The sequence below is a fragment of the Lepidothrix coronata genome, unplaced genomic scaffold (assembly GCF_001604755.1).
Source record: "Lepidothrix coronata isolate B3197 unplaced genomic scaffold, Lepidothrix_coronata-1.0 Scaffold124, whole genome shotgun sequence".
NCBI classification, from domain to species: Eukaryota; Metazoa; Chordata; class Aves; order Passeriformes; family Pipridae; genus Lepidothrix; species Lepidothrix coronata.
Genome location: NW_016690304.1, coordinates 2,541,413 through 2,568,760, shown reverse-complemented (window position 1 = coordinate 2,568,760; position 27,348 = coordinate 2,541,413). Strand labels below are relative to the sequence as shown.

At 42.0% G+C, this 27,348-nt stretch overlaps 1 protein-coding gene and 1 long non-coding RNA gene across 6 annotated transcripts in view; one reads left to right on the top strand and one right to left on the bottom strand.

Annotated features, from left to right (window-relative positions):
- TET1 (tet methylcytosine dioxygenase 1) overlaps positions 1 to 21,203 on the top strand; it is a 97,577-nt gene extending 76,374 nt beyond the window's left edge. For all 5 annotated transcript variants that reach the window (XM_017825978.1, XM_017825977.1, XM_017825981.1 and 2 more), the window contains 2 exons: positions 6,979 to 7,318; positions 11,110 to 21,203. In XM_017825978.1, coding sequence (XP_017681467.1) covers positions 6,979 to 7,318; positions 11,110 to 12,248 — 1,479 coding nt within the window. In that variant the 3' untranslated portion in view covers positions 12,249 to 21,203. The remainder of the gene's footprint in view (positions 1 to 6,978; positions 7,319 to 11,109) is intronic.
- Positions 2,378 to 27,335, bottom strand: LOC108502756. The gene is made up of 4 exons (XR_001876596.1): positions 27,072 to 27,335; positions 11,087 to 11,133; positions 10,208 to 10,323; positions 2,378 to 4,086 (listed from the first exon to the last, which is right to left on the bottom strand). It is a non-coding gene; the product is annotated as an uncharacterized LOC108502756 (long non-coding RNA).
- Positions 27,336 to 27,348: the final 13 nt, after the last annotated feature.

The following is a 27,348-nucleotide window of genomic DNA, read 5'->3' as shown; positions in this document are numbered from 1 at the left end:
GACTGGGGTTGGCTCAGGGACTGTCCCACAGAGCCAGGGATCACTGTGATCACTGAATCTGAGCATGGAAGGGAAACCCACAGATGGGTGTGGCTGTTGTACAAACACCTCGCTGGACTGCCAGTTAGAAAGTGGGTTGGGAATTACTCAAATCAGTGATCATTTAGAAATACAGAAAGCCAAGCTCAAAGCAGCAAAGATAAAACTGGCAGTGTTCTCTGAGCAGCTGGAGCATTGCAGGGCTCTAAAAGTGAGGGTGACTTCTTGTACAGCAGTGCAGGTAATATTCAAGTAACTTCTCTATCAAAGGATGGATATGTAGAAAAAAAATCTATCTAAAATGTCTGCCTACTTTAGAAACAGTCTTTTTTAAAATTTGGAAATGCAATTTGACTTAGTGTTGCTGTGATGCAATAAAATGTTGCATTTACACCTATAGTTAACATTCAGCTTTTGAATGTAAGAGCAGTGAAATGACTGGGCCAGTTGTTTAATGTTAATTGTGTGCTTGTAAGGTGAGCAAATGGCTGTTCCTTTAAAGTATGGAAGCAGGTCTGGGAATTCACTAGGAATGTCAGTCCTCAAGAGACTATTTTTGCCAGCATTCTTCTGTGTGGATATTCTATATAAGAATGTTGAAGTATACATTGTAAAATTGCTTCTGAAGTGTAGGAATTGAATGCCCTTGAAGATCCTAAACTTGAAAATGAGGCCTCCTTGTCAGACAAACTGCATGGTATACTCTTTGATGAAATTTAGCTCAGGTGTTCTGAAAATAATAAGTGTAAGTGCTCCATTCATTGCCCATTAAGTTAAAAGACAAAATGAAATGGAAACCAAGTCTTCTACTCATTCTGCCATACTGGATCCCAGAGAAGTCGTAAGTTATGGCCAGAAGCAGCTGGAGGAACAATTAAACCTTTTGTATTGGGGAACAGTTCTACAAATACATTTATCTGTAATCACTTGATGTTACTGCAGCTTCAGATTATCCTTGGTGTTGATACTTTATGGATTGTACAGGGTATGTTCGCAAGTAATTCTGTCTCAGAATCAGGGAACATTACAACTGTGTAAGGTCTTTGTATGGGCCAGAACTTACCACTGTCTTACTATCAAGTTCTGCCAAATTTTGTCAGTCTAGCAGAACATTACTACATCATTTTAACTGCTGAAAACTATGCCTTGCAATCTGGTTTTCATTGGGTAGCTCACTCACAAATAACTGCTGCATCCCTGTGTTCTCTTTATTTAGGTGTGATTGCTCTTTATTTCAATGTACTTGCAGCAAGGGGCTATTTGTAAATAGGAAAAAGCTGTAAGTATTAACACCCAATTTACCTGCTTGAACTGGGACACTGAAGGTGAATCAGAGCTGGAGATCCCCTGTGATCTGTGGGAGCTGGGGCTGTGGGGACAGGACACAGCATCTGTTCTCTGTCTGGGTCACAGTTACAGTCACATGGACTGGGAGCCTAAAGCAAAAAATGTTGATTTTTTTGCTGGCAGGGTGGCAGAACACGCTGGGCTTGCTTCAGTCTAGATTGTTGTGATGATAATCAAAATTAGGGTTGCTAATTTTGGTTTATAACCAAATCTGGTAATGCCATAGGAAATGTAGTGGTAAGAACACAAAAAGAAATTAGTATGTGTGATCCCAGCACCTGTCTGGTCACCTCCTGCAGTCCTGTCTAGTTCAGAAGCTGCTCTGGGGCTGCTGAGTCAGTTTAAAATATGTGATGATTTCTTATAAATCACTGGCCATAACGATGGAGGGGTCACTTACATAACTGTGACATATTTTGTCTGTAAAATGCAGTGTGTGCAAGTACAACACCTGAGGTGACAGCTCTCACACAGAGTGCTCTGATAATCTGGTAATGGACAGAAGGAGAATGATTTGCACTACCTTAAAAACATCAAGCATCCATGGCTTTACTGCTTTTGTCTTGTAATTTGATTGATTTTTTTTCACTGCTCATCACACCTTACATTTTAAAATCTCTACACAAGTGCACTTGTCAACTTGGTAAGATTTCTTCCCTTCCTCTTTATTCCAACACAAAATGGTTAATTTATAAAATCTAAAGCTCCTCTGGGCTAAAAAGGTTCAAGTAAATACCTTGTGAAATGGGTGAATGCTGCTGGTTCTGTTGGTGGAAGTGACACCTTTTTGTGTTCTCCCCTTGTCATTGGTGCCCACAGGTATGGAAGGAATGCTGTGCAGGGCACCCAAAGTAAAGGAAAACCACAATCTATTCAGATTACTTAAACCAGAGACAGCAAAACACTTGGGTGAGGTTAATGATAACGAATGAGTTTACACTTAGAAGAATATATTATCTAATGAGCTGTCAGTAATAACTTCTCACCACTGCCTCTGCCAGAACTTCAGAAAAGCATTCTTGGATTTTTCTAGGTATGTATTTGATCAGCTGCATTTTTTGTATGTGACTCTGAAAATAAATCAGGCTGTCATTTAGCAGTGGGAGAGTTTTGGAAATGCCTTCTGTAAAACAAGAGAAAACAGTGCATCTTAACTTACCCAAACTGAGGATTACTGTTAACTGATACTTATCACTGGAGATCTGAGAGACGGAACTTTGTCCCTGGCCAGCAGAGTCTTGCCCTGAATTTAGCAGAGCTGCTTTTGGTAGAAAGCTGAAAATACAAACTGCTGTTCCCTGCTTGCTCTGTAGTAGAAAGAGCACACCTGACATTTCTATAGAAATGTAAACTAATGTGCTGAGAGAGGTCAAAGTAATTTTTGCCAATGAATTGTTATTAAAAACTTTAAGGCAATAAATACACCATTCATTTTTACTCAGACATTTGTGTCATCTCTGTGTTCTCTAAGGGCCCAGCTGTACATGACAGCTACAGTGTCAGGGGCAGTGTTCCTTGGGGGATAGAAGCTAAAGGAGCAACACAGAGAGAAGCTTTACAGTTATTAATGGAGTCTGTGAAATGGAAGTTCTGCTGTTTCTTTACTGGATTAGCTGGGAAGGATCACACTCCTCATGCCCTTCAGTCACTGCTGTGGCACAAAGGCTGTGCAGGCCCTGGCTGGGACTGTTCTCACCCAACAGGGATGTGGGCTGGGGCTGAGCAATGGGAGACCAGTGCAGTTGTGTGGAATCCCTGGAGCCACACAGACTGCAGAGGCATTGGGAAGAAGGGCGGGCAGGAAGGTAAATCTATGCTTCAAGGGCAGCTACAATATGTAGTTTATTACTGGCAGCAGAACTAAGTAGTGTCAATCAGCAATCCATCCACTAAGTGCTCCCAGTTTGGATAAAATCTCAAAGCCTCTGCTGTTCCCATCCCTTCTTGTACTTTTGTAGGACAGCCTGCTGTGTCACAACACGTGGCTCCAGGCCTTTGCAGGAGCCGACAGGATGTCTCTGCATGGTTACACCACATTGCCATTGCCTCGGGAACTGCAGGAGAACCAGAGGCTTAGGCTGGGGCTTCAGGTTATAACAAAGAGGAGAGAAGATAAACCCTCTGGGCTGTAAAGGGTTTTCTAGTTTTGTTATTGTGAAAATGGAGAAACATTTCACGTTCACGTTGGTAACCTGTGAGCGCCCAGAGAGCGGCTCATGTGCTGTACCTGTGCCACCACCTGGGAGGCAGAGAGTGCTCAAAGGAAAACACAGCTGGGGATCCCACCTCCAATCCTGGCCTGCACACACCTGTCCGGGGTGGATCAGGCCAGCAGAACTCCACGGTTTGTCTCGGCTGCAGAAAAAGCCCAGAGGTCTGTGTGTGTCCTGGCAGGCAAGGATGGAGCAGCACCTGGGCCCAGGGACACCCACTCTGCTCTCCAGCTGCACAGGGGAGGTGTGGGTAGGAAACTTGGTTCCATCTTTAAGGTTTAGAAAGGCTGTTTGACTGCTCTGCTGAAACCTGAATTTAAAACATCTGTTCTTACAACACAGTGGAAAAGGCTCCATCATCTCTACATGCGAGGTTCAGGAGGACAAAGGCAGATCAAAGAGTCCCAGAATAATGCACTGGGAGCTGTGTGGCTACAGATGTTTCTCTGGAGATCTCTGGAGGGAATTGCACTGAGTTCCTCGTGCCCTTCAAGTTTAAAAGAAATTAATAATAAAGTCTTACAAATACGCAAGTTTCACCATGACATCACTAAACCCAAAACAGGTAATGGGTTTGATCGCCACACACACTGGAAACTGGAAACCTAAACAAACCACTTGGCCAGCATTTTCTGTGGCCTTTGAGCATCCTGGATGATTTAGCTGCGTGTTCTGGAAAAAGCAGAGTAGCAGGATATGCAGCTTCACCCTGTAAATGGCCTTTAACAGAGCTGATGGTTTTCTCATGTTCGGGTTTAATTTTGGGCAGTTTGCAGCACAGTTTCAGTACCAATGGAAAGTGTTGCTTTTGACTTCTCAGCAAAAAAGCTTCTCTCTAAGTTTCTTAATGGAATATTTTGCACAGATTTGAATTCTGGAATGTTTTTTTTAAGCAAGTATTTCTCATTCAGTGGCTTACCACCTTCAGCTGTAAGATGCTGGCTTATATGTACAGCCTTCATTTGTAGCTGGTTTTCCCATAACATTAATTTTTCAATTACCCATTTGCCATTTTGTCCTTACTTTTATGTTAAAATGTATTATGGGGGCACCTTGAAATTCTACATATAATAAAATAATAAAATAGCTCTTTTGGTATTTAGGCTGTAGGTGTACTGGTCTTCAGGGTTTTAACAATTTTGGATATACATTAATTTCTTGATGTGTTCTAACTCGGTATTTAATATAGGGTGTGTTGGAGTTGACTATACTTTCACCAGAGTTCTGTCAATATATTACAGCCCTCATCTTGTTTAGTTCCTCAAAACAGTTCTCCAGCTTTCCTGTTCCAAGGAAGGTGTTGGCTTTTGCATGGAAATTTAGAACAGCAAACTGGATGAGGGTCTCAGTTTTCAAAATAATTGAGACCAGATTGAATCTTCAGGACTTGTGCATGGGCTAGGCACGGGCTGGACATGGTATTCTAAAAAACAAGTGGGAATTGCCAGTTCCTGATGAGAACAAGTGGGAGCCAGGCCCCTCAATGCTCATTTCATTACTGCTTTTGATTTCAATTTAGAGGGGGAGGCTGTGCTGGGCTTTCTGAAACACCACTCATATGGAATTGTGCTCTCTGTATGTCTGACCCTCCCTCACCTTTCCCAAGTAACTTGGAATCTGCTGGCAAATTTCAGCCAGATTTCACTGAACTTTGCAGAAACCGAATTGTCTTTGGAGATTTTCCCTCTTGTTCCAAGTTGTAAAATTTCCCTGCTGAGTGATCAGGTTTGGATCCAGTTCAGCTCCCCCACAGAGGAGCTGCAGGCAGCCTGTTCCTGCCGTGCCCAGCCGAGGTGGGAGCAGGGATAAGGTGCTGGGCTGGGGTGTGTGGGAGTCTGGAGGTGCAGCTCCGTTCACTGCTCATGGAACAATGGTTGTTTTCTCTGACTCTCCCGTAGTGCAGAGGCTGCCCCGGAGGTGAGTACGCATGGAGCAGCACCTCAGCCATGCTACAGCTGCCCCCAGAGCCCTCCCTCACCCTGCCAGCTGCCTCCCAAAAGCTCTTCCCCCTTGTCTGCCCCTCAGAGCCCCTCCTGCTGCTGCTCTGCCACTGCCAAGCTTTGCATAGAGCCATTGATGCAGCCCCAGCCACCCCCTTATTGATCCAGGGTTTTTAGTTTGGGATTCTGCAACTTCAGTGTTCTAGAAATAACTGTGTGATGCCTTTATGCAAAAGCTGTGCTGTAAAATTAAAAATGTTTTGTTTTTTCCCCTCCTAAATAATAACAATATAATTCTCCTCCCCTGGAATCTTAGGCATGGTGACAAGATCCTGGGAAATTGGACTGACTGTTCAGGATAGGCATCGCATTCAGCCAACACAGCGATGGAATGATATGTTTCCACTTAGGGAGTATCATCCCATCCTTGGATGGATGGTGCTCGTATTCCTTTGTGTGTGTAGTTAGTAACTCCTGTGAAGCAGCAGCTCACCTGAAGTGTGAGATGACGTAGTGGTCCCTTAGGAATGCCACTGGTAAACCCAGGAAAGGGTGACTGTACATGTGCTAAGGCACACAGAGCTGTTGCCATCCCTTGGGAGTGACACCAGGAATCCTGCTGGTTTGAGTGCTGCTTTCAAGGGGAAGGGTTAGTGTTAGTAACAGCTGGAACTCCAGCACTGCTGGAAGTGTTCAGCTTACAATTGTGATAAGGAAACTGTTGCAATAAGTTGGAATATTTATACCCATTTCTGATGTGCCCTTATCAAACTGGATGTAACCAGCTCTGTCCTGGGCTCCAGGATCTCACAGCCCAGAATGACAGGAAGGAGGGCAGTGGCCTAACAGAATATTTCCTGGGTCTTGTGGCTTAATTACAGTGGGATGTTAATTTAAGGAAGTGTTGAGAGAGGGAGTGAGTTAGAGCTGAGATTTGCTAAAAATGTAGAACAGTATAAGTAACTGTTTGCAGTGGGTTTTTTCAGTTGCCAGCCAAAACCAGAACCAATTTCTAGATCATAGAAACTTCTTTTTCAGTCCAAAAATAATAATTTTTTGTATTTTACAGTCCTTAAAAATTAATCTGATCATCAAAGATGTATTTATGTATTTAAAAAATAATTGGAATGCTTAGGAATTTAACACTGTATTTACAGCTGAGATTATTTTCCAAGGTTGGCATATATTTGTGGGTAGTGTAAGCTGAGCCAGAGTTTCATTTTTCCTGTCCAAGACATGTGCCTTGATCTTGTTGAAGTACCAATAACTTTTCTGTGTCATTACAGATCAAACAAAATGTGTGTCAGATGGTTGCATTTGAAAGCCCCACAGCCCTGAGGCCGTAAAATGCAAGCAGGCAGTGAGGCCTGGGGTGGCTGCCCCAGTATTCCCAGCCCTGGGTCTGTGGGGTCACCTGTCACTGTCCCTGCTCTTGCCAGGTCTGTACCTTGACGAAGGAAGACAACCGGAGCGTGGGGGTGATCCCGAGTGATGAACAGCTCCATGTGCTGCCTCTGTACAAGATCTCACAAACAGATGAATTCGGCACCGAAGAGGGCCTGGAAGCCAAGATCAAAGCCGGGGCCATCCAGGTGCTCACAGCATTCCCCAGGGAAGTGCGGATGTTGGCTGAGCCTCTCAGAGCCACCAAGAAAAAGAAACCAGACACGAGGAGGGCCCCGAGTGAAAAGCAGCCATTAATAGATAAAAAGTATTCAACACCGGTAAAGCTGAAAACCGAAGCCGCAGAAAATCTGGGCAACGCTTTGCATTGTTTAGGTGAGTGATGCTTATGAAATCCTGCCACTCTCTTCTGATCCTGTGTTGCCTCTTGCACATCTGAGGGAGGGAAAAGCTCCTCAACACTGTTTCATTAGAACTGTGACGGGGCTGAGCTGTGTGGAGGTGCTTTTGGTGTACACTGTGGTACCTGGGCTTGGATTCTGAGCTAGTCCTTCCCAGGGTAGAACTACAGTATGGGACTGTGCAGTAATGGGAAGTACAAGAGAAGGAAGAGGTGGAAGAAGCCATGGACTTGACTTCTCTGATTAGCAGGGGGAAAATAAATAAAAGGAATTAAAGCACTCTTCTTCCTGTTAGGAAGAAGAAAGGAAAATTAGCCAACCTGCTGTAATTTTATTTCATGAGAACCATCCAGATATAGGTAGACTTAAGGGGAGAAATGACAGTTAAATGTATTTAGAAGAATGTCTGCATTTTGGGGGAATAACATTTAAAAAACCAAAAATGCATTTGTCACACTTTGGTAATGGCACTGAGCACTCTGTCTCAGTAGGGGACTCAGGGTGACTGATGAACCAGAAAATCAGTATTGCTGACCCTCAGGATATTAGAGAGACATTCAGTTCATCCATGTGCATGTCTGGGACACAGTAACTCCATGCTAGGGCTGGGCTGGAAGTTCTGGAAGCATTAGAGGGCTCTGGTTTGGGAATGAATCCTGAAATTGTTTGATCTCACTGCAGTGTTGTTTTGAAAGACTGAAAGAGGTTTCTGGCCCACCTACCTGTACATGACATTGCAGGTGCAGCAGGCATGGCTTCCACACCTGGAAGCCTTAACCAGTGCTGAAACAGCCAGGGTGTCCCATATGCCTTGGGAACACAGAACTTTATTCCTTGAACATGCAAAAGTAATAAAATAACTGCGTAAACAAGCCAACTTAGATCATTTGTTTGGACTTGAACTATTTTTGTAAAGTAATTTAAAAGGGCTGGTGATTAAAGTAAGGTACAGAGCGAGGAAGAAACACTTTTATGAGCAAGAAAGTTTTTCAGGGATGGAAAAATAAGAATGTGAACAGAATATTTAGTTTCTATGATAAAAGTGCAGCTTTTGTCATGAAGTTTTGACAGTGGAGTTCCCCAAAGCAGATGTCAGCACTGTAAGCCCCACACCTGCCCATGGCCCCTGGTCCTGGGAGTGCCTTGTGTGAACACTCCCAGAGGCAGCAGTGGCAGAGGACGGTCAGCTCACCGCAGTGCTGGGCTCTGCCAGACAGGAACGTGAGGTGTTTCTGTACCTCTCTTCAGTGCTCTCTCCAGTCCTACAGGCTGAGGGCTGGGCACACACCCCAGCACCCCCCTGCTGCCCTGCCCCTGCCCCACAGTACAGTGCAGAGATCTGTAAACCCTGGATTTGGAGCACTGCAGTGTTGTATGTGCAGGGCTTGCAGTTACAGGGGATCAGTCATCAATTGCTTCTTTCCTTTTTGCCAGGGGCAGGTATCATTTTAGTCCTCAGGAATGGGAACTTGGGAGTCTAGCTCAGAATGGTAGACTTAGTATAAAAACAGGATCAGAGGGTGTGGGAGACAGCAGTTAAACTGGGCTATTCAGTAGTCACTCCTGATGATAGACTAGAGGGAATGATTAATCAGGATCTTTTCATAGTAATAGAAAATAGAATGGAAAAAATCCTGATTAGAGTTTTACGTAAGCAGTGAACACAGCACTGCTCAAGGCTGTTAAGCAAATCAGATATTACTGTTAAATTTTCTCCTGATGGAAGAACGAAAAGATATTTAACACTGCAGCTGTAGAGGGAGGTATGGATAACTGAGGTATGTAATGTAGAGTACTGGTTTGCTAATTGAGGGCAAGAGTTGAGAATATTGCTTTGGTTTTGCAAATATGAAAAAGAATGTGGAGAACATGCAGTAAGATGGGATTCCCGTGGGTGGTAGGTACTGTTGGCCACGTGCTCAGCCATGTGAGGCTGTCAGGCTCTGGAGCAGCCTGGAGGATGATGGAGTCACAAGACTATGTCATGCTGCCCACTGTGTAGGTGTAATCTGTCTGTCTGGAAGAGACCTGACCTTCACTTGAGAGCCACTGCAGTGTGGCCCAGCTGGAAAGCTTGACAGACCCCTCTAACCTGCATGTCTTCACATCTGGAGCACCGGCAATGAGAAAGGAATAAGGGAGGACTCGTCATCTCTCCTACCCTCACCTGGCAGCCAGGATGGTGGGGAGGAGTCCGAGTCAGTTTGGCAGCGCCTACGGCTGTGAGGGCTTGGTCTGAGTCCCCACTGGGCCCAGGCCTTGGGGCAAAGTATTAAACAGTGCACTTGTCATGCACCTTTTACCAACTGCAAGCAGCACAACTCTCAATATTTACACTTTCTAATTCTGAAGGCCTTTGAAATTCTAAATTAGTATGAAATGTGTATTAATGACAGAGGCCTTACTTCCTCCCTTGCATAGTCCTGTCTTTTAACCACATTATTCGGGACAAATAAACATCAAAGATGAAAAGTTATTTCTGTCTCCGTAAATATCAGCAATTCTTCTTGGCCCATATTGGATAGAACAGGAGAGGACCACCAGCTTGGTGAGAGACCTTGGTGTGGAGGGAGCTGTTCTAATTAGATTAAATGCTTTGTGTTTGATTTCATAGAAAAGTTTTTCTTAAAGAGTCATTGTGGCTTCCTTATGTCCCACTCAGCTTCAGTTTTTGCATATTGTGTCTGTAATTTATCCCTTGACTTTTTTGCATTCCTGTTGGAAGAATGCTTTTTTATCCATCATTATTTATAAATTATTAGAAGACAGAGTAGAAGAAGGAATAGTTCTTCTGTACTGGGTAAAGCAATTAACCATTCTGTGTATTTATGGAACAAAGAAGAAATACTGACAGAGACAGTACCTGAGAGCTCTCTGAGGGATGCCAGTCTGCCAGCCAAACACAGGTAAAGCAACTGCAGGGCATGATGCAAAGCCCATCCAAGACGATGGAATTCTTTCCCATTGATCCAGTGGTCTCTGGATGGAACACAGCCATGATGAGATTCAGTCACTGAGGAGCTGTTCCACAGCCAAGCCCAGCAGCAGGGCTGCCATGGCTAGAAATAGCTTAGAGAGCTGACAGGGACTGAACAAGTGTCTGCACAAAGGTGTGAAGTGATTTGTGTGAGGCAATTACATGGGAAGACAGCAGACACCAAATCACAGGATCCAGCTTTGTAGGGATGGATTTACCTGGAGCATGTTGCCAGCTCCTTTTTTTAAAGGCAGTTGTAAGTTGATATTGCAATGTAGGAGTGGTTGTAACTCAGTAACTGTTTTGGCTGTGACAGACAAGATAAACAAGCTTTTTCCTTCTGTCATAATATGGGGTCAAGGCAGCCCAGAATTTTGACTGATTCATAGGTTTAATTTCAGACAGGCTGAATCTCATCAATGATGTAACAACTGAAGACCAGCAGTCAACTGCTGGGAAGCTCTTGTGTAGGACTGGGCTGTGTGGATCAGGACTCGGTGGTTATTTCATTTTCTCTGTTTATTTTATTCATCCCTTTGAGAAATACCTTTTTTTTATATATACCAGCAGCCTGACTGGAAAAGGTTAAGGTGTTAATTCAACAAGGTTATTATATGTATACTTAAGGTCATCAAGATAATCCTAAAAATCTTAAAATAACCATTTTGAAAAATCTGTAGTCATCATGTACATTTTTCATGTTGGAAAACAAGTATGAAATTCTAAGAGGTGTATTTTATGAATTAAGTGAGGAAAAGTACTTACACTTTGGTGTGCATTTCTTCTAGGGAACAAAACAGATGCTTTAAAACCTGGAATAAAAATGGAGACTTCCAATCACCTGTATGCCATGAAACATACTTCAAACACTACTAAAAATTGCTCCTTACTAAAGCAGTGCCCGGCTTCCTCCCCCTTTAAGGTGGATAGTTTACATCCTTGTCCATCTCTAGCACATAAGCCTGGCCTAACAGCAGTGACTAACATTCAACAAGATTTTTCAGTTCCCTACGGGTATTTTGAATGCAGTACCAAGCAACCTCACATGACACCTTACGTCAACTGCAAGAGCTTCGATGTGTCGGTCAAGGATTATACTGGAATTCTGCTGGACGAGAAGGTGAATGGGGTGCCACCGGTGCTTCCCGAGGTCACTGCTCCAGGCCCCCCAGCCCACACAGACCCCCTGCCCACTATACTTGAACATCAGCCTGACAAACAGAACTGTCAGCTCCAGCTGGACAGCTCTTCCTCACAGATGGTCAGCTCTTGTGACTTGTCAGTACCGCTAAGCTCTCCGGCCACGGATGCCGTCGGAAACGGAGCCGACTGTTCCCATGGATGCCCGGTGGAAAAGGGCAGCTCCCATCGAGGACAGATGTGTAACTTGGACTGTATTGAGGAAAAGCAAAGCAGTGCACTGGGACACCCGGCTGATTCTGAAGAAAAGGCTGAGGAATTGTGGTCAGACAGCGAGCACAATTTTTTGGACGATGACATTGGTGGGGTTGCTGTGGCACCTTCTCATGGTTCTATCTTAATTGAATGTGCAAGACGGGAACTCCACGCTACCACACCGATCAAAAAACCCAACCGGAATCATCCCACAAGAATTTCTTTAGTTTTCTACCAACACAAAAATTTAAATGAGCCAAAACACGGTTTGGACATGTGGGAAGCAAAGAGGGCCGAGAGGGCGAAAGAGAAAGAAAAAGAAGCGGAACGACTGGGAACGGAGAATTCAGAACTGAGCTCCAGCAACAGGAAAGCAAAGCAACCAAGTGAAAACAGAGACCTTTTTTATGAAGACAATGAGTTCAACCAAATTCCCTCCCGCCGAGCGCTGACAGTGACCAAGGACAACGTGATCACGGTGTCCTCGTACGCCCTGACGCGCGTGGCGGGGCCCTACAACCACTGGGCGTAGGTGGCAGGGCCCCTCCTGGCGCAGGGTCACACGGTGGTTCTCTAAGGTGCTGTTAAAGAACAAGTCTCCTGTCGTTTACTATTTGCTCATCTCAACCATTTTAAGGCTGAGGTAGAAAAAAAAAAAGGGGGGGATTTCTTCTTAAACTGTGACTTTAACATTTGGTGGTGCTCAAGCACATTTTAAGCAAAAAAAAAAAAAAAAGAAAAGCTGTATAGTTTTAATACATTCTAAAAAAGATTTTGTTTAGGTTATTAACCTTGATTGAATCATTCAGTTTATTACCTTTAGGAATTTATATTTTGGTGCTTTAAATAAAGTCTGTTTACTACAAAAATCATTTATAGGGATTTTAACAGGTTCACATTTTATGGTGTTAAATCAAGTTATACAGTTATAGCTCTACACAGCTCTTGGTGCTTAACCACATCAAACAGTTAAAAATAAATAAGCTGAATTATTACTTCATGGTGCCATTGCTTTAACAACTTCCAACCATTGCTATATAGTCCAAATTACAGATAAATCTTTTAGAAAACCAATGAATTTTGTTCTTTAGATTTGTCATTATGTATAAAATGAAGTTATTGGTAAGGATGGCTGGAAGTTGTTTTTAAGCTGTAAATATATATTTTAAAAGCACTTTCTATTTTTAAAATTAACTTGAAATAGTATAGTCTAAGGATCATATTGTCTAAGGTTTGTGCATACTCTACAGAAGTGATTTTATTCTTGCTGTGTAGAGTTCCGTGTTGTTACAGCTGCAGGATGTGCGCTCACAGCATATGTGGTTGGTTTTAACTTGCCCTTTTTCATTGAAGATTTTATGTTGCATATAAACAACAGTTACGAATTACAGAACCTTTTTATTCCTTTCAAGAGAGTGTACAAACGTGAACCGAGGAGATGTCTGGTCAGTACATATGTTGCTATTGGGAGATATGAACATGATTTGCTTTTTTTAAAGGCAGCATTTATTATGGTTTCTTTGAGCAATAAGTGTGTAAGTCTCATTCCTTTGGAGCATTCTAAGTTAACATGACAACCAAAAGTTCTTAATGCCTCAGGGGTAGGATTGTTTTGGGATAAAAAAAATACCCCTAAGAGTTGCCTTATTCTGTTCTGGAAAAAAAATTAATTTGGAGAAAATACAAAGAAAGTGTTGGAAAATTATTAAACTTCTAATATTTCACAGCAAATTTTTCATTAAGAATAACCTATCTGTAATATTCATCAACTTTGAGTTCAGTTTTCTTACAAAAATGTTTTGTAAATTTTTGAAGCAATTTATACATTTCTCTTCAAGAGGGTTGTATCCTTTCTTCCAAACATATGAAGCTTATGTTCTACATTTCTGTTGAAAAAGTGACATATCACGAAACGAGTATTTGCTAAATCAGAGGAAAAACAGACACTCCATTGCTTTTAAATACTGTAGCATCCCACTCTTCTTTCTGATTCTCCTCTCCTATGTATTTCTTTTTTAAACTTATTTATTTAAACAAATTACCAAATAAAAACGTTAGCTAGGGACTGACCTCATCCTGCACCTTGTCCCACAGGAGCCAGGTCTCCTGGGAGAGCTGTAGGGTCAGCCCCTCACACAGAGCTGTACCTTCCTCCTGCCTCACGTCCACCCCGCCTGGGCAGCCTGGCGGTAGAACCAGGTCAGAGAGTTCCAGTGTGCAAAGTACTGATGATATACTTGATATATTATACTGTAGTGGTGCTGTGTAGGGGCGTAGCAGCTGTCTAGAGCTGCTTTATTTAAACCCAGACAAGGTGCTTTTTCCTGGGGAAGCTCAAGTGCAAGCACTCTACAGTTCTGGTACGACAAGTACATCAGTGGTGTTTTTAACACCTGGTGCCAGTCAAGACCTCGGTGCTACAATTCTGGTGTGGCTGCAGAGCCACGAGCCTGCGCTCCTGCACCCCTGTGCACACGGGCGGTGTCTGCAGGAGCGAGGGCTGAAGTACCAATCACTCTGTAACGACCCTGGGTTCAATTCCGCACATTTCTGTTCAGATTAACAAAGCTGTTGATGGCAGAGGATGGAGGGATTGAACCCGTTCTTTGTCTCTTACCTATTTTAAGTAAAATTTGTAAAAACCGGGTATGCTGCAAATTTTAGTTGAAAGCTTAATATTAGCTCAAATAGAGGATATGAAGGGATTGTAAATAATAAAACAGAACCAATATTATGCCATTGTTTTGTACCAGCAGTTTTATGCTTATTGACTACGTAATATACAGTATACATCAAATCATTACGGTATTTTGTGTGCCTTAGACTTCCATTGTAACCCTTGTCTGTTTTTGGTGAGCCCAAGATCAGTAGGAGTGGCAGCTGTCCGTACAGTGAGCAGTACTGTGCGTTCCCAGCTGTTCTGAAAGCCGTAGTCCCACACCACGAGCTTAGTTTATTGGTTTCACTGGTAGTGCTGACAGCTTTAGTTTCTCTAGTGCTGTAATTCAGCACTCCCATGTGATAAACACATTTTCTACACAAAATTAGTAAGTTACAGAGCCATCTCTTTACCTTTTCAAATGTTCATACCATTAAAGTGGATCATTTTTACTTGAATCTTCTCCTACAAATGCCCATATTTAACTTATGGAAACTTCAAGATAAAAATGTTCCTTTGAAAAACCAGCAGCTTTTCTTTAAGAAGTGAGGCACTGAAGGATGGATCTAAAAGGATCCCTTCAAACACAGGTAGTCCAGGTCTAACTTCTTTTGAAATGGCAGTTCTAACAGAGAAACATGTATCTTAACATAATAGTTAAGCTATTAACTGATAGGTGCTAAACTCACAGTTACTACTTCATTAACATTACTCACCTAAGAAATAGCTCATCTCTACAATAACATATCCCTCCTGGTGCTCTTCATTTGACTGTGTGTCCCCTAAGCTGCTTTTCCAGCATGTCCTACCTGCCAGGCAGGCTGGGCACAGGGCAGGCCGTGCTTGGAGAAGCTGCTATTTTCTATTGCTGTACTGCAGTATAGAAAATGCAAGTATTTACTGTTTGTACAACTCTGTGCTATTCTTGTAACACTTCAGAATATTTATCAGTCTTGTACACAAACTGCATTGTTTTCAGTAATGTTATTGTTTTATAACAGTATTTGTCTCTTAAGATTTGCTACTCTGTGAGTTTGTTCTTTCCTTTGCTGCCCACACAGCCACTCGTAATTTGCTCTTACCTCTTAACCAAGCCCTTCTGGGATGGCCAGACCAGGAGCTGGATCTAAAATTAAGGTAGCTGTTTAGATCAGACCTGCACGTTCTATTTAGTTTCCATGGGCTGGCACAATGTTCTGGATGGAACCCCAGTACATGGATTCAGGTCTGGGCTGGTGGTGGGGCGTGCTTGCCTTTGGATCATTTTTTACAGTGTGCTACCAAAAATTGTCCTGATCCAACATGCAGCACCTCTGACTTCCATAAGAAATGTCTCATCCCTTTCTCCACTGGGTCCAGTAGCAGCACTCCACTTCCCCTCTGGAAGGAAGGAGCAGTGCTTGTTGCAGGAGCTGGTTCTGTTTGACTCCCTGAGTCCCTGTGGGAGTCGCTGCAGTCATGTCCAATTAAATAGGGAATTTACTGATTTTTCACATGCTAGTGTATTACACAAAACAGGAAAATATATTTCTGTACATACTTCAGTCACAGAAGATTTTTAAGAACTTAAAATACTTGCAGCTTTCTACCTGTAACAGTTGTATTCGATTTTTTTTTAAAGGACTTTCTAAGCTAACCTTTATTTAGGAATAACTGCTGGTGAAAGTCCTTTTCTTACCTATGACAGTGCTTCTCTAGACTTAGAACAGAAAATACCTGTAGTATCTTAAGCCACATTTTATGTTAAGCATGGGCAAATGACAACTTCTCTAGGACTTAAGATTCTTTGTAATATACAACTGGTGGGGGTTTTTAAAGACCTCTTTAATTTCCTTGCAGTATTAAGCTAAATTTGGGTGCTGTTTATGTTGCTGCAGCCCTGCTGACTGCTGAGTGCTCATTCATCAGGCTTTCCTGCAATTCCCTATTTAACTGGATGGTACGGCCAAGAGCTGACCCAAGTCTGTGCCCAGTCAAGAGCCTTGCAGCCCTGCCACTATGAACAGGCTGTGCAAGAACAGATGGAAAGAGATTTGGAGTAAATGTTTACTCGTGGTTAAACACAGAGGTTGTGTTGTTTGGAGCATGACAGTGATTCAGGTCTGTAGTGAGACACAGTTCCTGCACCTCAAGTCTCAGGCAGGTCTGTGTCAGACCAGCTCCAGGCTTGAGCTCTTGACAGCTTCTTGTGATTTGTCTTATCTAACAGGTTGGTCAATGAGACAGAAGTTAGGGAAGCAGGCTAAGGAAAGTTGCATCTTCGTGGGTTTATATTTAAAATATAAGGTCAGTCTTGCCCTTTCACTTCCCATGGAACTTCTCCCATGTTGAAATTAGCTCTGTTTATCAAGCAGTCATCAGCTTTGTAGTCCACTTATACATATGGTTGTTCTCTTTTCCACAGAAATCCTGGAATTTCTAGGTCATCAGGAGGAAATAACTGTGCCCTCAGATATATGGAAAACTAAATTCTTGGTGACTTCCACGCTTTGGTTGTGTTAACAGCAATTACATTCAGGCAGCGTTGGACAAACTCTCTTTCAGGACAATTGTGGTCCCTGAAATTCAGATTAGGGTCTTGGTGACATCTACTTCATAGAGTTGTGTTTTATTTCTTGTGTGAAAGCTGTCTGCCTGTGGTGATCTGATCTTAACTAACACAGTTAGAGATGAGGAACAGTCCAATCACACTTGGAAGTTCTGGCTTGCTTTATTTTATTAGCTGTTGGTCTGACTTGCAGGAGGAAGTGTAGAGGGAATATCTTTCCATAAAATTAGGTGGTAGAGAGAGTTGCCATTGATTGTTGTGACACCACGGTACTGCAATATCTGTGTCACAGCATTGTTCTAACCAGGAAGATGTTTCCTTGTGGATAGATGTACAAATCTACCTCTTTCCACAGCTCCTCCAGAGGCAGCAATCTCTCCTTTGGTCCCTGCCTCCATATACCAGTTTAAAGAAAAAAAAGAAGAGAGAGAGAGTTGGTCACCCTTTCTTGATCTGTGTAGGCAAATGTAGCAAGCACCGTGTTCATCCTCAGTCTGCTGCCCCTTCCCACCGTCAGGATAGAGAATATGGAAAGCTGATGGGATGCTGATTGGACTTGATGGTCTTTAAGGTCTTTTCCAACCTTAACAATTCCATGAATCTATGCACAGCATGAGTAAGGTACAGTTGGCTTTTTGAGACAACCTTCTCTGTACGTGTGCTGTATGCCAGGGTACTTCTTTATATTGACGCTTCTTTTGGTACATCTGACTTTAAAGTCATAAACTTTTTTTATTTAGTCTGTGACACACTTATATTCGCCTGTAATCTAAACCAGAGTGAACAGTGTCAAAAATCCTGGGAATGGGGCTACTTAGTGGAACAGTTCTGGAACTGGTTTCAGTCTCTTTGGGGATTACCTGATGGTTGCTCAGTCTTCACAAGCTATCTATATGCTGCTTTAGCATGTTGCTACAAAATCATAATTATGTAAAGGAAAGTTTTACACCTGAGGTTTCCTGAAAGACCAAGGATTTCTAATAGTAATATCTGATCAGGCACCAGGATATATATGGATCGCTTCCTGAAGAGTGGTTAAAAACTGGTTGGTGATTACTTCCCTATTAAAACATTTCTCGTTCTTTTAGAGAGTCAAATAATCAGTTTTCCAGTTAACTTTTACATTTCTTGATGTAGTTATTACAGTCTGTAAGTAGCCAAACAAAAGAGACTTTGCAAGACTAAAAAACTGCTGAGCCCTGAGAAGGAAATGTCATCTCTTCTCAGAGTCCAGGATTTTTGTACTAGTTTTTTTTCCCTGTTGTGCCAGCATCTCTGTGGAATGCCTCTTGTCTTCTGAGTTACTCTAACAGCTCTGCCCAGTTCCTGACATAAAACAGCTGCTGCAGAACCTGCATGACTGAAAGAGCAGGAGTGTTTCTTTACATCTTCTGGTTAGATCAGCCACAGTCCTTGTGAGACACCCAAGTATGGTGTAAGTTAAATGGTGCAAGTTAAATGCCTTAACTAACATAGGACTCTCTGGAAAAAAGATGTTCTTCCTCTGTAGCAGCAAATGGAATTGATGGAGCTTGAGCAGAAAATAATGAAGTAGTTGCTGCCTTTTGTTAAAGGGTGTCAGAGTGTCCGCATCACTGTTTCCCTCTTTCTGAGACATAAAGATTTTAGGATTCTTTTTCCAATTCAATTCCCCATTTCATCATCCCAACATACTGCTGACTTCAGTTTTAAAAGATACAAGATGCTTCTCGATGCTGTTTTCTTTATTTCTTCCCAAAACAGTGCATTTTCCTCTTTTCTTCTACTGGACCATTATATATGGCATTTTTCCACACATACTTGTATTCAAATACTAGAATCTTCCAACAGCATTCTTGCACTGAACACAAGACCAGGGTGCTAAACAACACGAGGGTGACTTGCTCTGTCGGGTGTGACTGGTCAAAGGTGCTGTTTTCAACGCTGCACACCCTACATCATTCCTCAGAGAGTCACAGAATGCAGGGGGACACCTCAAAAGCTCCATGTGTAAGGAGGAGGACAGGTCTGGCACTTAATCTACAGGGTTAGCAGGTACAGCAGATGAACTGTGTTCCAAAGAAGTGCTGTTGCAGTGGAGCAAGGGAACTGCTAGTTTGATGTTCAGTATTGCAGTTGTTGCCACACAACGTTTTGATACTGTCGTGGAAAGTTTTGTGACCTGATCAGTATTTTACATGTATATCTGTATTTTTTATTATGATGTTGTAATGGAAAAGGGTCTAGGGTATGGGAGTGGTCTTAAAATAAGAATGAAGGCCCTGATTCTCACTTATACTACTGTCCTTTGCATTGCAGTGAAAGGATAAAGGGGCCTTAAATGGATGTCACTTTAGCTTATGCCCTTTGGAGTATCCCATCACACTGACCATAGTATAAAAGGTCGGTAGTATAAATCAAAAGTTACCAAATGACTGATCTGTACAATCAGCTGAAATCAATTGCATGGTGTTCCTACTGTGCACATACTGGCCAGTAACATCCACATTGTCCTTAGGTTAGAAATACAGGTTCAACAGAAACTGGCTTGGGTTTTACCAGGTTTGAAGTATCCATTTATATTTGCTGTCCTTTGCCCAACGTTGTCTCCAAAGCCAGTGTGGTAGAAGATTTGTGCCTCTAGGTAATGGCCAGCCCAGAAATCTCACAGAATTGTCAATAATACCAATTTTAAGATTTGGTAGTTTTTCTTAAAATGCTTGCCTTTATCATAATTTGATCCCTTTTCCTTGCTGATATGAAGTGGGGTTGTGACAATCTGCCCTTCCTGCAGAGCCAGCAGGGTTTGCATGTTGTGTGCTGTTGTCACACTGGGGGACTTTTGGGACCCAAAGCTAAAAGCCAACACTTCTGCCTGCCCTGACTGTGGTGCTACTTGCCAGGGAAACCATGGGCATTGCTCTGCATGCTGAGTCCTGCTGAGCTTCCCTTGCCAGTGGAAGCAACAGCCCCCCTATATATTCCATAACTGCAGTTATGGAATGCAAGGCAATGCAAACTTCTCATTCAAAAAAAACGTTTGAGGAAAAGGAAATATACTTTCATACCTAAATTTTTACACATCAGCAATACTGCAGAGCCTAATGAGAACAGGTTTTGTACCAGCTTTGTGAATGCCTGTCTAATCCATGCAACTCCAAAGGCAGCAGCTGAACTTCGTGAATCTCTGGTCCTCAAAATGCAAAGATATTTGTAGGCCAGAAAAACAAATGGGATATCCCAATACCACTAAATGAAAGCCAGTTCTAACCAATGCAAACATTCAGTTCAGTTTTTAGCAGTGAATTATTCCACGATTATTTGTTCAGTTTGGAAGAGACAGCTCTTCATAATGTGACAGTACCACACCAGGTCACAAGTACTGATTGGAATTCGCTGTCACTAAGAACATTAATATGTAAGGACACACTGTACTGAAATGCTATGGCCAATTAATTCCTTCCTGCTTTGCAAAGTTAAAAGACTAACAGTGTGCTGAAGCAAAGGTAAAAGAGTCACTCTTTCTTTCCTTCTCTCATCTTTTCTCTATTTTTCTTTCTTTCTTTGGGATGCATTTGATATTTATTTTTCAACTTTGAAGTTTTATTTCCAGTTACCAACCTACTGTATTGAAATCTGGAACATAAATTTAACATTTTTTAAATAAAAGATTATGTACAGGGAGAAAAAAATCAGAAAGAAAAAGCACTTCATTATGTCACAGTATTTACAGGAAAAAAGGATAAAAATTACCTATTTTCTTAAAAAAAAAAAAATTTGGGGCCTGATTCTTTCCTAGTATAACTGAGCACAGCTCCCTGAGGCTGGTGGAGCTGTGAAGAGTTATGCTGGCTGAGAAATGGAACCTTAAAATCTTCTTTGCAGACAAGGGAACCCTTACCAGCAGTACTTGAAGACTTGTGAGTTGTGACTGCATGTTACTTGAAAGATCTAATTAAGCTATGTTTTTTGGTGCAAGCAGTTGTTGTACATGATTTCATGTTTATGTAGCAAGATGCATTGAAATGTTGATACTAGTATTGAAACATACATGTAAAAATTGTTGTTGTGGAAATTGTCTGTTCTGTTCTATTTTTCTTGTGTGTCTCATCTGTTTAGAACGTAAACTTTCTTTTTTTTTTTTATTGTCCTAACTGAATAAGGCTAAATGAATACTGTAATTGAAAATATATTTTAAATCTTGTCATGAGTTTTTAAAAAGACTATTACAAATTGTATCATTCCTGATTACACAGAACTTTGTGGGTGGTTTTAAATAAATTTTATACTTCTATTTTGCACTTAGTCGCTTAATTTTTCTTTCCTGCTCTTAGCACTAATAACCATTGTCACATGTACAAGGGTATTTAATTACCTCAGCCCTACAGGACTACGGTGGGTTCACCCAAAAAGTCAGCTGGGTTTCTGCCCTGGAAAGGGCTTGGCCTAAATCCCGTTGCTGTTCTCAGTCTGCCTTAGCTTAGGCTGGACTGACCTGTCCTAGGCAGAGCCCAGGCAAGAGGAGCAACCAGAAGAGTCCGAACTTCATCTCCTGACTCAAAAGGACAAAACAGTTTGTGAGCACATTCACACACTGTCTCTCTTTGCTACTTGTCTGGCAGAGCAAGCTTATGGCAATCATTTACATTTAATTCCCAGCTGCTGGAAACTGTCCAGGTTTTATTTGCTGCAAGTCAGAGGGTATGGGGTGGGTTTTTTTCCTTAAAACAGACCTCAGCACGAGCCTGCTTTAGTCTGGGACACTGTAGTGCAGAACAACACTACTGGACAGAATTCCTATTGTTTAGATCTGAAGAAAAGGAAGAACATATATTTGCTTCTCTTCCTGCTCCAGTAAGTGCAGCAGCAAAAGCTGCTGTTACGATGATCTTCCTGACAACTGGAATCTCCTACAGGGAGCCCTTGACCCCTTCCTATGGAACCTGCTGCTCCTTTAGAGCATCATCATTACGGGGGTTTCAGAGCAGCATCTCCCGACCTGCCCCAGGCCCTCTCTGAACTGTGCTATTAAACCCTTCGACAGAGCTACATGTTCCAGGGTTTGGGGTTAGTCAGGAACTCAGAGCACAGGTGTCTTGGGAAAGCAAGTGGATTTGAATGGCACTTCCAGACTTGGAGCAGACCGAAGAACATCATTGCTGAGGAAGAGATGTCGATGAGAAACGGCTTCCAGCTCCTTTTCAGGTACTGGAGGTGACTTCAGTGCTTTTTTATATAAATGATGCAGGTAACAGAACACTGACGTAGTACAGGTAGTTGCTTTTAAATTCTTAAGATGCTACAGCCTTAGATTACAATGCCTATTAAAATGGTATTGTTAATCAATTAATCTGCAAATAAGCTTTTTTGCTGGTGCTACAGTTACAGTTTTCTGCAGTACTCCAGTACCTAATACAGATTATAGAATGGCAGGGTTTGACCTGTTCAATTGTGCCGATTACTGTTGTTAATATTTAATATCTAGTATCAGTTTACATCTTCAAAAGGTTATTCACCAAAACAGTGTACTTTCGGTGCATTTTGTACATCAGAACAAGCATCGTATTCAAATGTTATTTAAACATGAGCAAGACAGTGCTTCAATTAGTGTTTTGGTTCAAGAAACGGCCTACGTAGTCTAAAATAAAATGCCAGCAATCTCCATCTGTGTTTTTAATCTACGACACACTGGAAAAATATTTAAAATGTGGAAACTCGAACCCAACTATTTCAATAACCATTGGCTGGAGCACAATTCCCAAGATGGGCCTCCAGTTCCATGTCCAACCCATTTACTTCTGGATACTCTTTTGCTTTTGTGATATACACCATTTATACAAAATTCTTAACAGCTAAATTCTTGAAAATGTCTTTTTATACCAGGCCAAAAATTCATTACAATCCTGCTACACCACGTGTACATCTCCATTTGTAATGTAATTGGGTAAAACTTCCCTGCTGTTTGCTCCTGAAGGAGTCCTGAATTGCTGCTGGAGGCATCATGACTTAGCCTTACTCTGCAGCCCAGAACAGTTAAACCTTTGTTTTCTGTGGCATAACAAGTCAGCAGTTCAGCTTCTTGTGACCCCTTTGTTTTACACAGAGTCTGGTTTTGCATGGTGATGACTTTGACTCCCTCCACTTGAGGAATCCCTTCTGGGAAATGAGGCACCAGTGCTGCGCTTCATCAAGCAAACATTTCTATGCTAGACCTTAACTCACCTCCCCAGTAGCAGAAAGCCTTGTAAGGACTCACCTGGGTTACAGCTGCTACAGATTTCAAGAGTGGGATTTGTTGATTTGTTGGGCTGTTGCAAATTACCTTGTTCTGTGAGGGTAAGAAATAAGTGGCTCAGGTGTGGCACTGCATAACAGCCCTCCTTAGGCCTAGCTCTTGTGAGCTCTAACTAGCTGGGTACTCAGAAAAACAAAAACAGAAAGCAAAACCTGCCTTCATGCAGGGCCACTGTTCTTGTGGGCCCTGGGCAATGTGAATTACGTCCTTTTTCTTCCATGAATTATGAGGAATTATACAAACATTATAGCTCGCTCTAACCCTACGCAGGAAACCTCCACAGTAAACTAACATTCATATTTTCTTCTTCAAATGGGACAACTTGAAAGAAAAGCGTATTTTATGCTTGGTTATAAAAAGATAAAGAATGATCTTATGCTCTTCGAAGAACTGTAAGACTCCGCTAAGTGCTTCTGATTAAAGTCTAGTGCTAAATGATTAAGTAAAACCAAAAGTCATAACATTTGAAACGAAATCTGTCCGATTTTAGTTAGGAAACTACCCTACTCCTAAGAGATTAAAATTTCTCCCTTTTGCAAGAAATGTGTTTCTCTGTATTTTCAGCATTAACTACGATCATACAAAACAATTTTCAAAAGGGTTTCCTTCCAGTACACCTTTTCAAACATAAGAGTGTTGTTTGTTTGTTTGTTTCTTATTTTTTTTTAATTTTGAAGTGTCAAATGGGACAATTTGGAAAAAAAATTTATTATATACTTGTTAGGAAAAGATGTTTACTTGCTCATATAGAACAGCTATGAACAACTATCAACCTTAATAAAGCTTTTTTTTCAAACTCCTGCATGGAACAGGCAGTGCAGTGGTGTGGAAAATATCCAGGATTCAGCCCTCTGGCATACTAGGACCAACTGGAATTCAGGATGCACCAACTTTTTGTCAAATACAGGTCTTTTTAACACAAATGTAATGAAATAGTTCCAAGGGCATCCAATCTCACAAATGTATACAACAGATGAGAGATGTGACAGAAACTCACTATTGAGGAGCTGTACAGACTTTACTGCCCTCTCTCTGTGCTGTAAGGCTGCAATTTTTTAACTCAGGATGGTAAAGGCTTTGATTAAAATCTACAAACATGCCATTTGGTAGAAGTCCTTCCATTAAAATTCTTAATGGACTATTTTCAGACTCGGATCTTAACTCCCTTTGCAACATCAGTAAATGCTAACAGCTTTCCTGAAGGGCTAAGATTCCCTTCTCTGAACACATGATTTTCCTGGGTCACCACCAGTTCCCTTAGACAGCGACCTTTACCAGTGAAATAAATGGTATGTGATGTTCACACAACACCCCAGGCTGGTGGGAACCTCAAAAGATCCCCTGCTCCCACGTTTTGTGGAAAAGGGATTCCAGAAGGGACTATCCAGCTCCCTCCCCACAGTGTCTGGAGAACCTCCAGTGATGGGGGCTCCACCACGTCTCTGGGGAGGTTCTCCCAGGCATCGATTGCTCTCACTGAAAAAAAAATTCTCTTATATTAAGATGAAAAAGTTTCCTTGTGCTCCCAGTGTCTATTACCTTCAAAACAATTAAGAATTGTTTTATTTATGCCAGAGCATTTGTACTCAAGTAAACTTTGTCAGAAGTCCACTCTCAATGCATTTAATTTTATTCCAATATAGTGGACCATAAAACCCTTTCCCTCCTGGGACCCTTAAAAACAAACAAACAAGTAAATGTTGTTTGCACACAGCTAAGCCTGAACAGGTTGATTTAACTCTATGATGTCCTTCCTGTATTCTTGAGGGGTCTGGCCAGTTCAGAAATATTTTTGTCAAACACTTTGTATAGCAGTATGTAACAAACTTAAGTTTATTTAGATTTATTATCAAACTTCAGTACTAACTGTGTCACATGTTTGGGAAAATGCAAAGTACATACAGCTATGGTCATAAAGACAGAAGTTTTTATGCAAGAAAAAAACTATGGTAATTTGCTTAGATGCTTATATGCTGCACTTGTACTACAACTTTAGCATCAAAAAAAACGTTAACTGAATTGTTGCTGCCATTTCTGGATATCTAGAAGGGTAAAAGTGTGTTTGACTCTCTGGATGATCTCTTCTGGCCCTCTGAAGAGAATGCATAAATAAACTCCTCAACAGCTACAAAGAGCAGGTTCCAGTACTGACATGTATAGACCTGGAAGTTAATTCTGGAATTGAACAGGATGCACAGAAATGTATTTCCAACAAGAATATGAAAAAAATCCCCATAATATAATAATCTTGCATCATCAGAGTTGTTACATCCTCAGAATTGAGTGAAATAACCATCTCCCTGTAACTGGCATTTACCTGGACAGATACAGCATGCCCAGGTACTGATCTCTGTTCCTTCCTGTCCAGGAGCTGCACATTAAGTCTGAAATGCTAATTTCTGTGTCTTATCAGTGGTACAGGTTGTCAAAAGCACGTTCATTAGAAGATTATAATTTGTCCTCCAATTATTTCCCCTAAATATGTGTACAAATACAGTTAGACCTGTTTCTGGGGGTACAGCCCTGTGGAAGGTGCCACAGGTGGACTCACTGGCTTTCCTGAGCCACAGCCAGAGATCCAAAGTATTCACTACTTGAACTGCAGCGTTTCCTGGTACAAAGTTCTCTTCTTTGTGCTTTCCCGTTCCTCTTCGTTAAGTGTATTGATTGTGCCAAAATATGTTTGATGCTCTTTGATTACAAGCTCCAAAAATTATCACTTCTCTCCACAATATCCCCAGCTTATTCTTAACTCTCGGAACCACCCAGAAAGCTGGAAGCAACAATATGCTTTATGGTTTTTGCCTTTAAATCTGTAACTTTATCTCAACTTGCCTCATTATTTTAAGGTAGCTTGTAGAAAGCTCATCTCTTTCAGACTCCTGTCCTCTCATCAATTTTGGATTAAATTGTCCAATGCACTTAAAAGATAGTCAGGGTGCCTAGAGTTATTTTAAGCAGCAAGACTAGAAGTGCTCAAATTTTTTCACTGCCACTTCCATTACGACTATTCTTCACCACAATAGTGTGGTTTGTCTTGAGCAGAGGAGACAAAGAATTCAAAAGGAGTCATTAGTGCACTATAAATGGCAGTGGCAAAATCTGCCAGCTAATGGTAGCAATGTGTATGTAGAAGGGAGAAAGTACATGAAGAAACGTTCTACCTGTGAGGCTTGTACTTCCTGTGAGCTTTTGAGGCTTTGAGAGCATCCCTAAGAGTGATGAATCTTCTAAAAAAATGGGCTAAAAGACTGCAGAATGGAGCTACTTACACAATATTCTGACATTCACTGACAAGTATTTTCTCCTTTAATACAATTTTGCCACTGCCCTTTTCATGTATATTGTGGGAGGGAGGTCCTGCAACCCTTTCAGCCTCTAATCTTATCTCGAAGTTAAAGGGTGCAGACTCTGCCTTAGTCAACTGACTGAGCTCGATGGAGTTATGAGAGGAATAAGGTTTAAAATGTGCAGACTTAAAAATTAAGAACTACGCTTATGAGTGTGAAACACTGAAACCCTCATCTAATTTGCAATATAAAGGGCGAAGGCAGATCTGTATTTATTTGAGTACCAAATGCTAGCAGAAATTTACCTTCATCTGAGGGTCTTTTGCAAATCAGTCTGACACTTGCCTCTCAAGACTGCATCCCACCACCAACTTGTTTTTAATAATAATATAACACTTCAAAGCCCCATCTTCATCTACAAAGTGTGCCTTGCTGACTTACTCTCAAATGTAAATATTCCATGTCCTATTTCACTTCAAGGCAAACCCGTGTAAAGAACCATTTCTCAGATGGAAGGCTCTTTTCAACAGCATCAGGCGAGGGGTGAGAAATGACTCTTGCCCATGAAGCACTGAACTACTTACTGCAGAGTCCTGGCTGCCATTTCTGTTTCAAAGCAACTTAAAGAGCTTTGGTGCATCTCTTTGGCGAGTCTGCTCTGCCTTCACATCAGGTGACCCTGTGTGTGTGTGTGTGTGTCCCCTCAGAACAGCCCGACTGCACTGTGGGCCCTCGGGTGCCCGGGGGCCGCCCGTGTCCGGCAGGGACAGTGTTTGGCACCGCAGCGCTCGGCGGGGCGGGGGGCAGTGCCCGCGGCCCCCTCAGGGTGGCCCCCGCCGCAAGATGGCGGCGCCGCGGCCC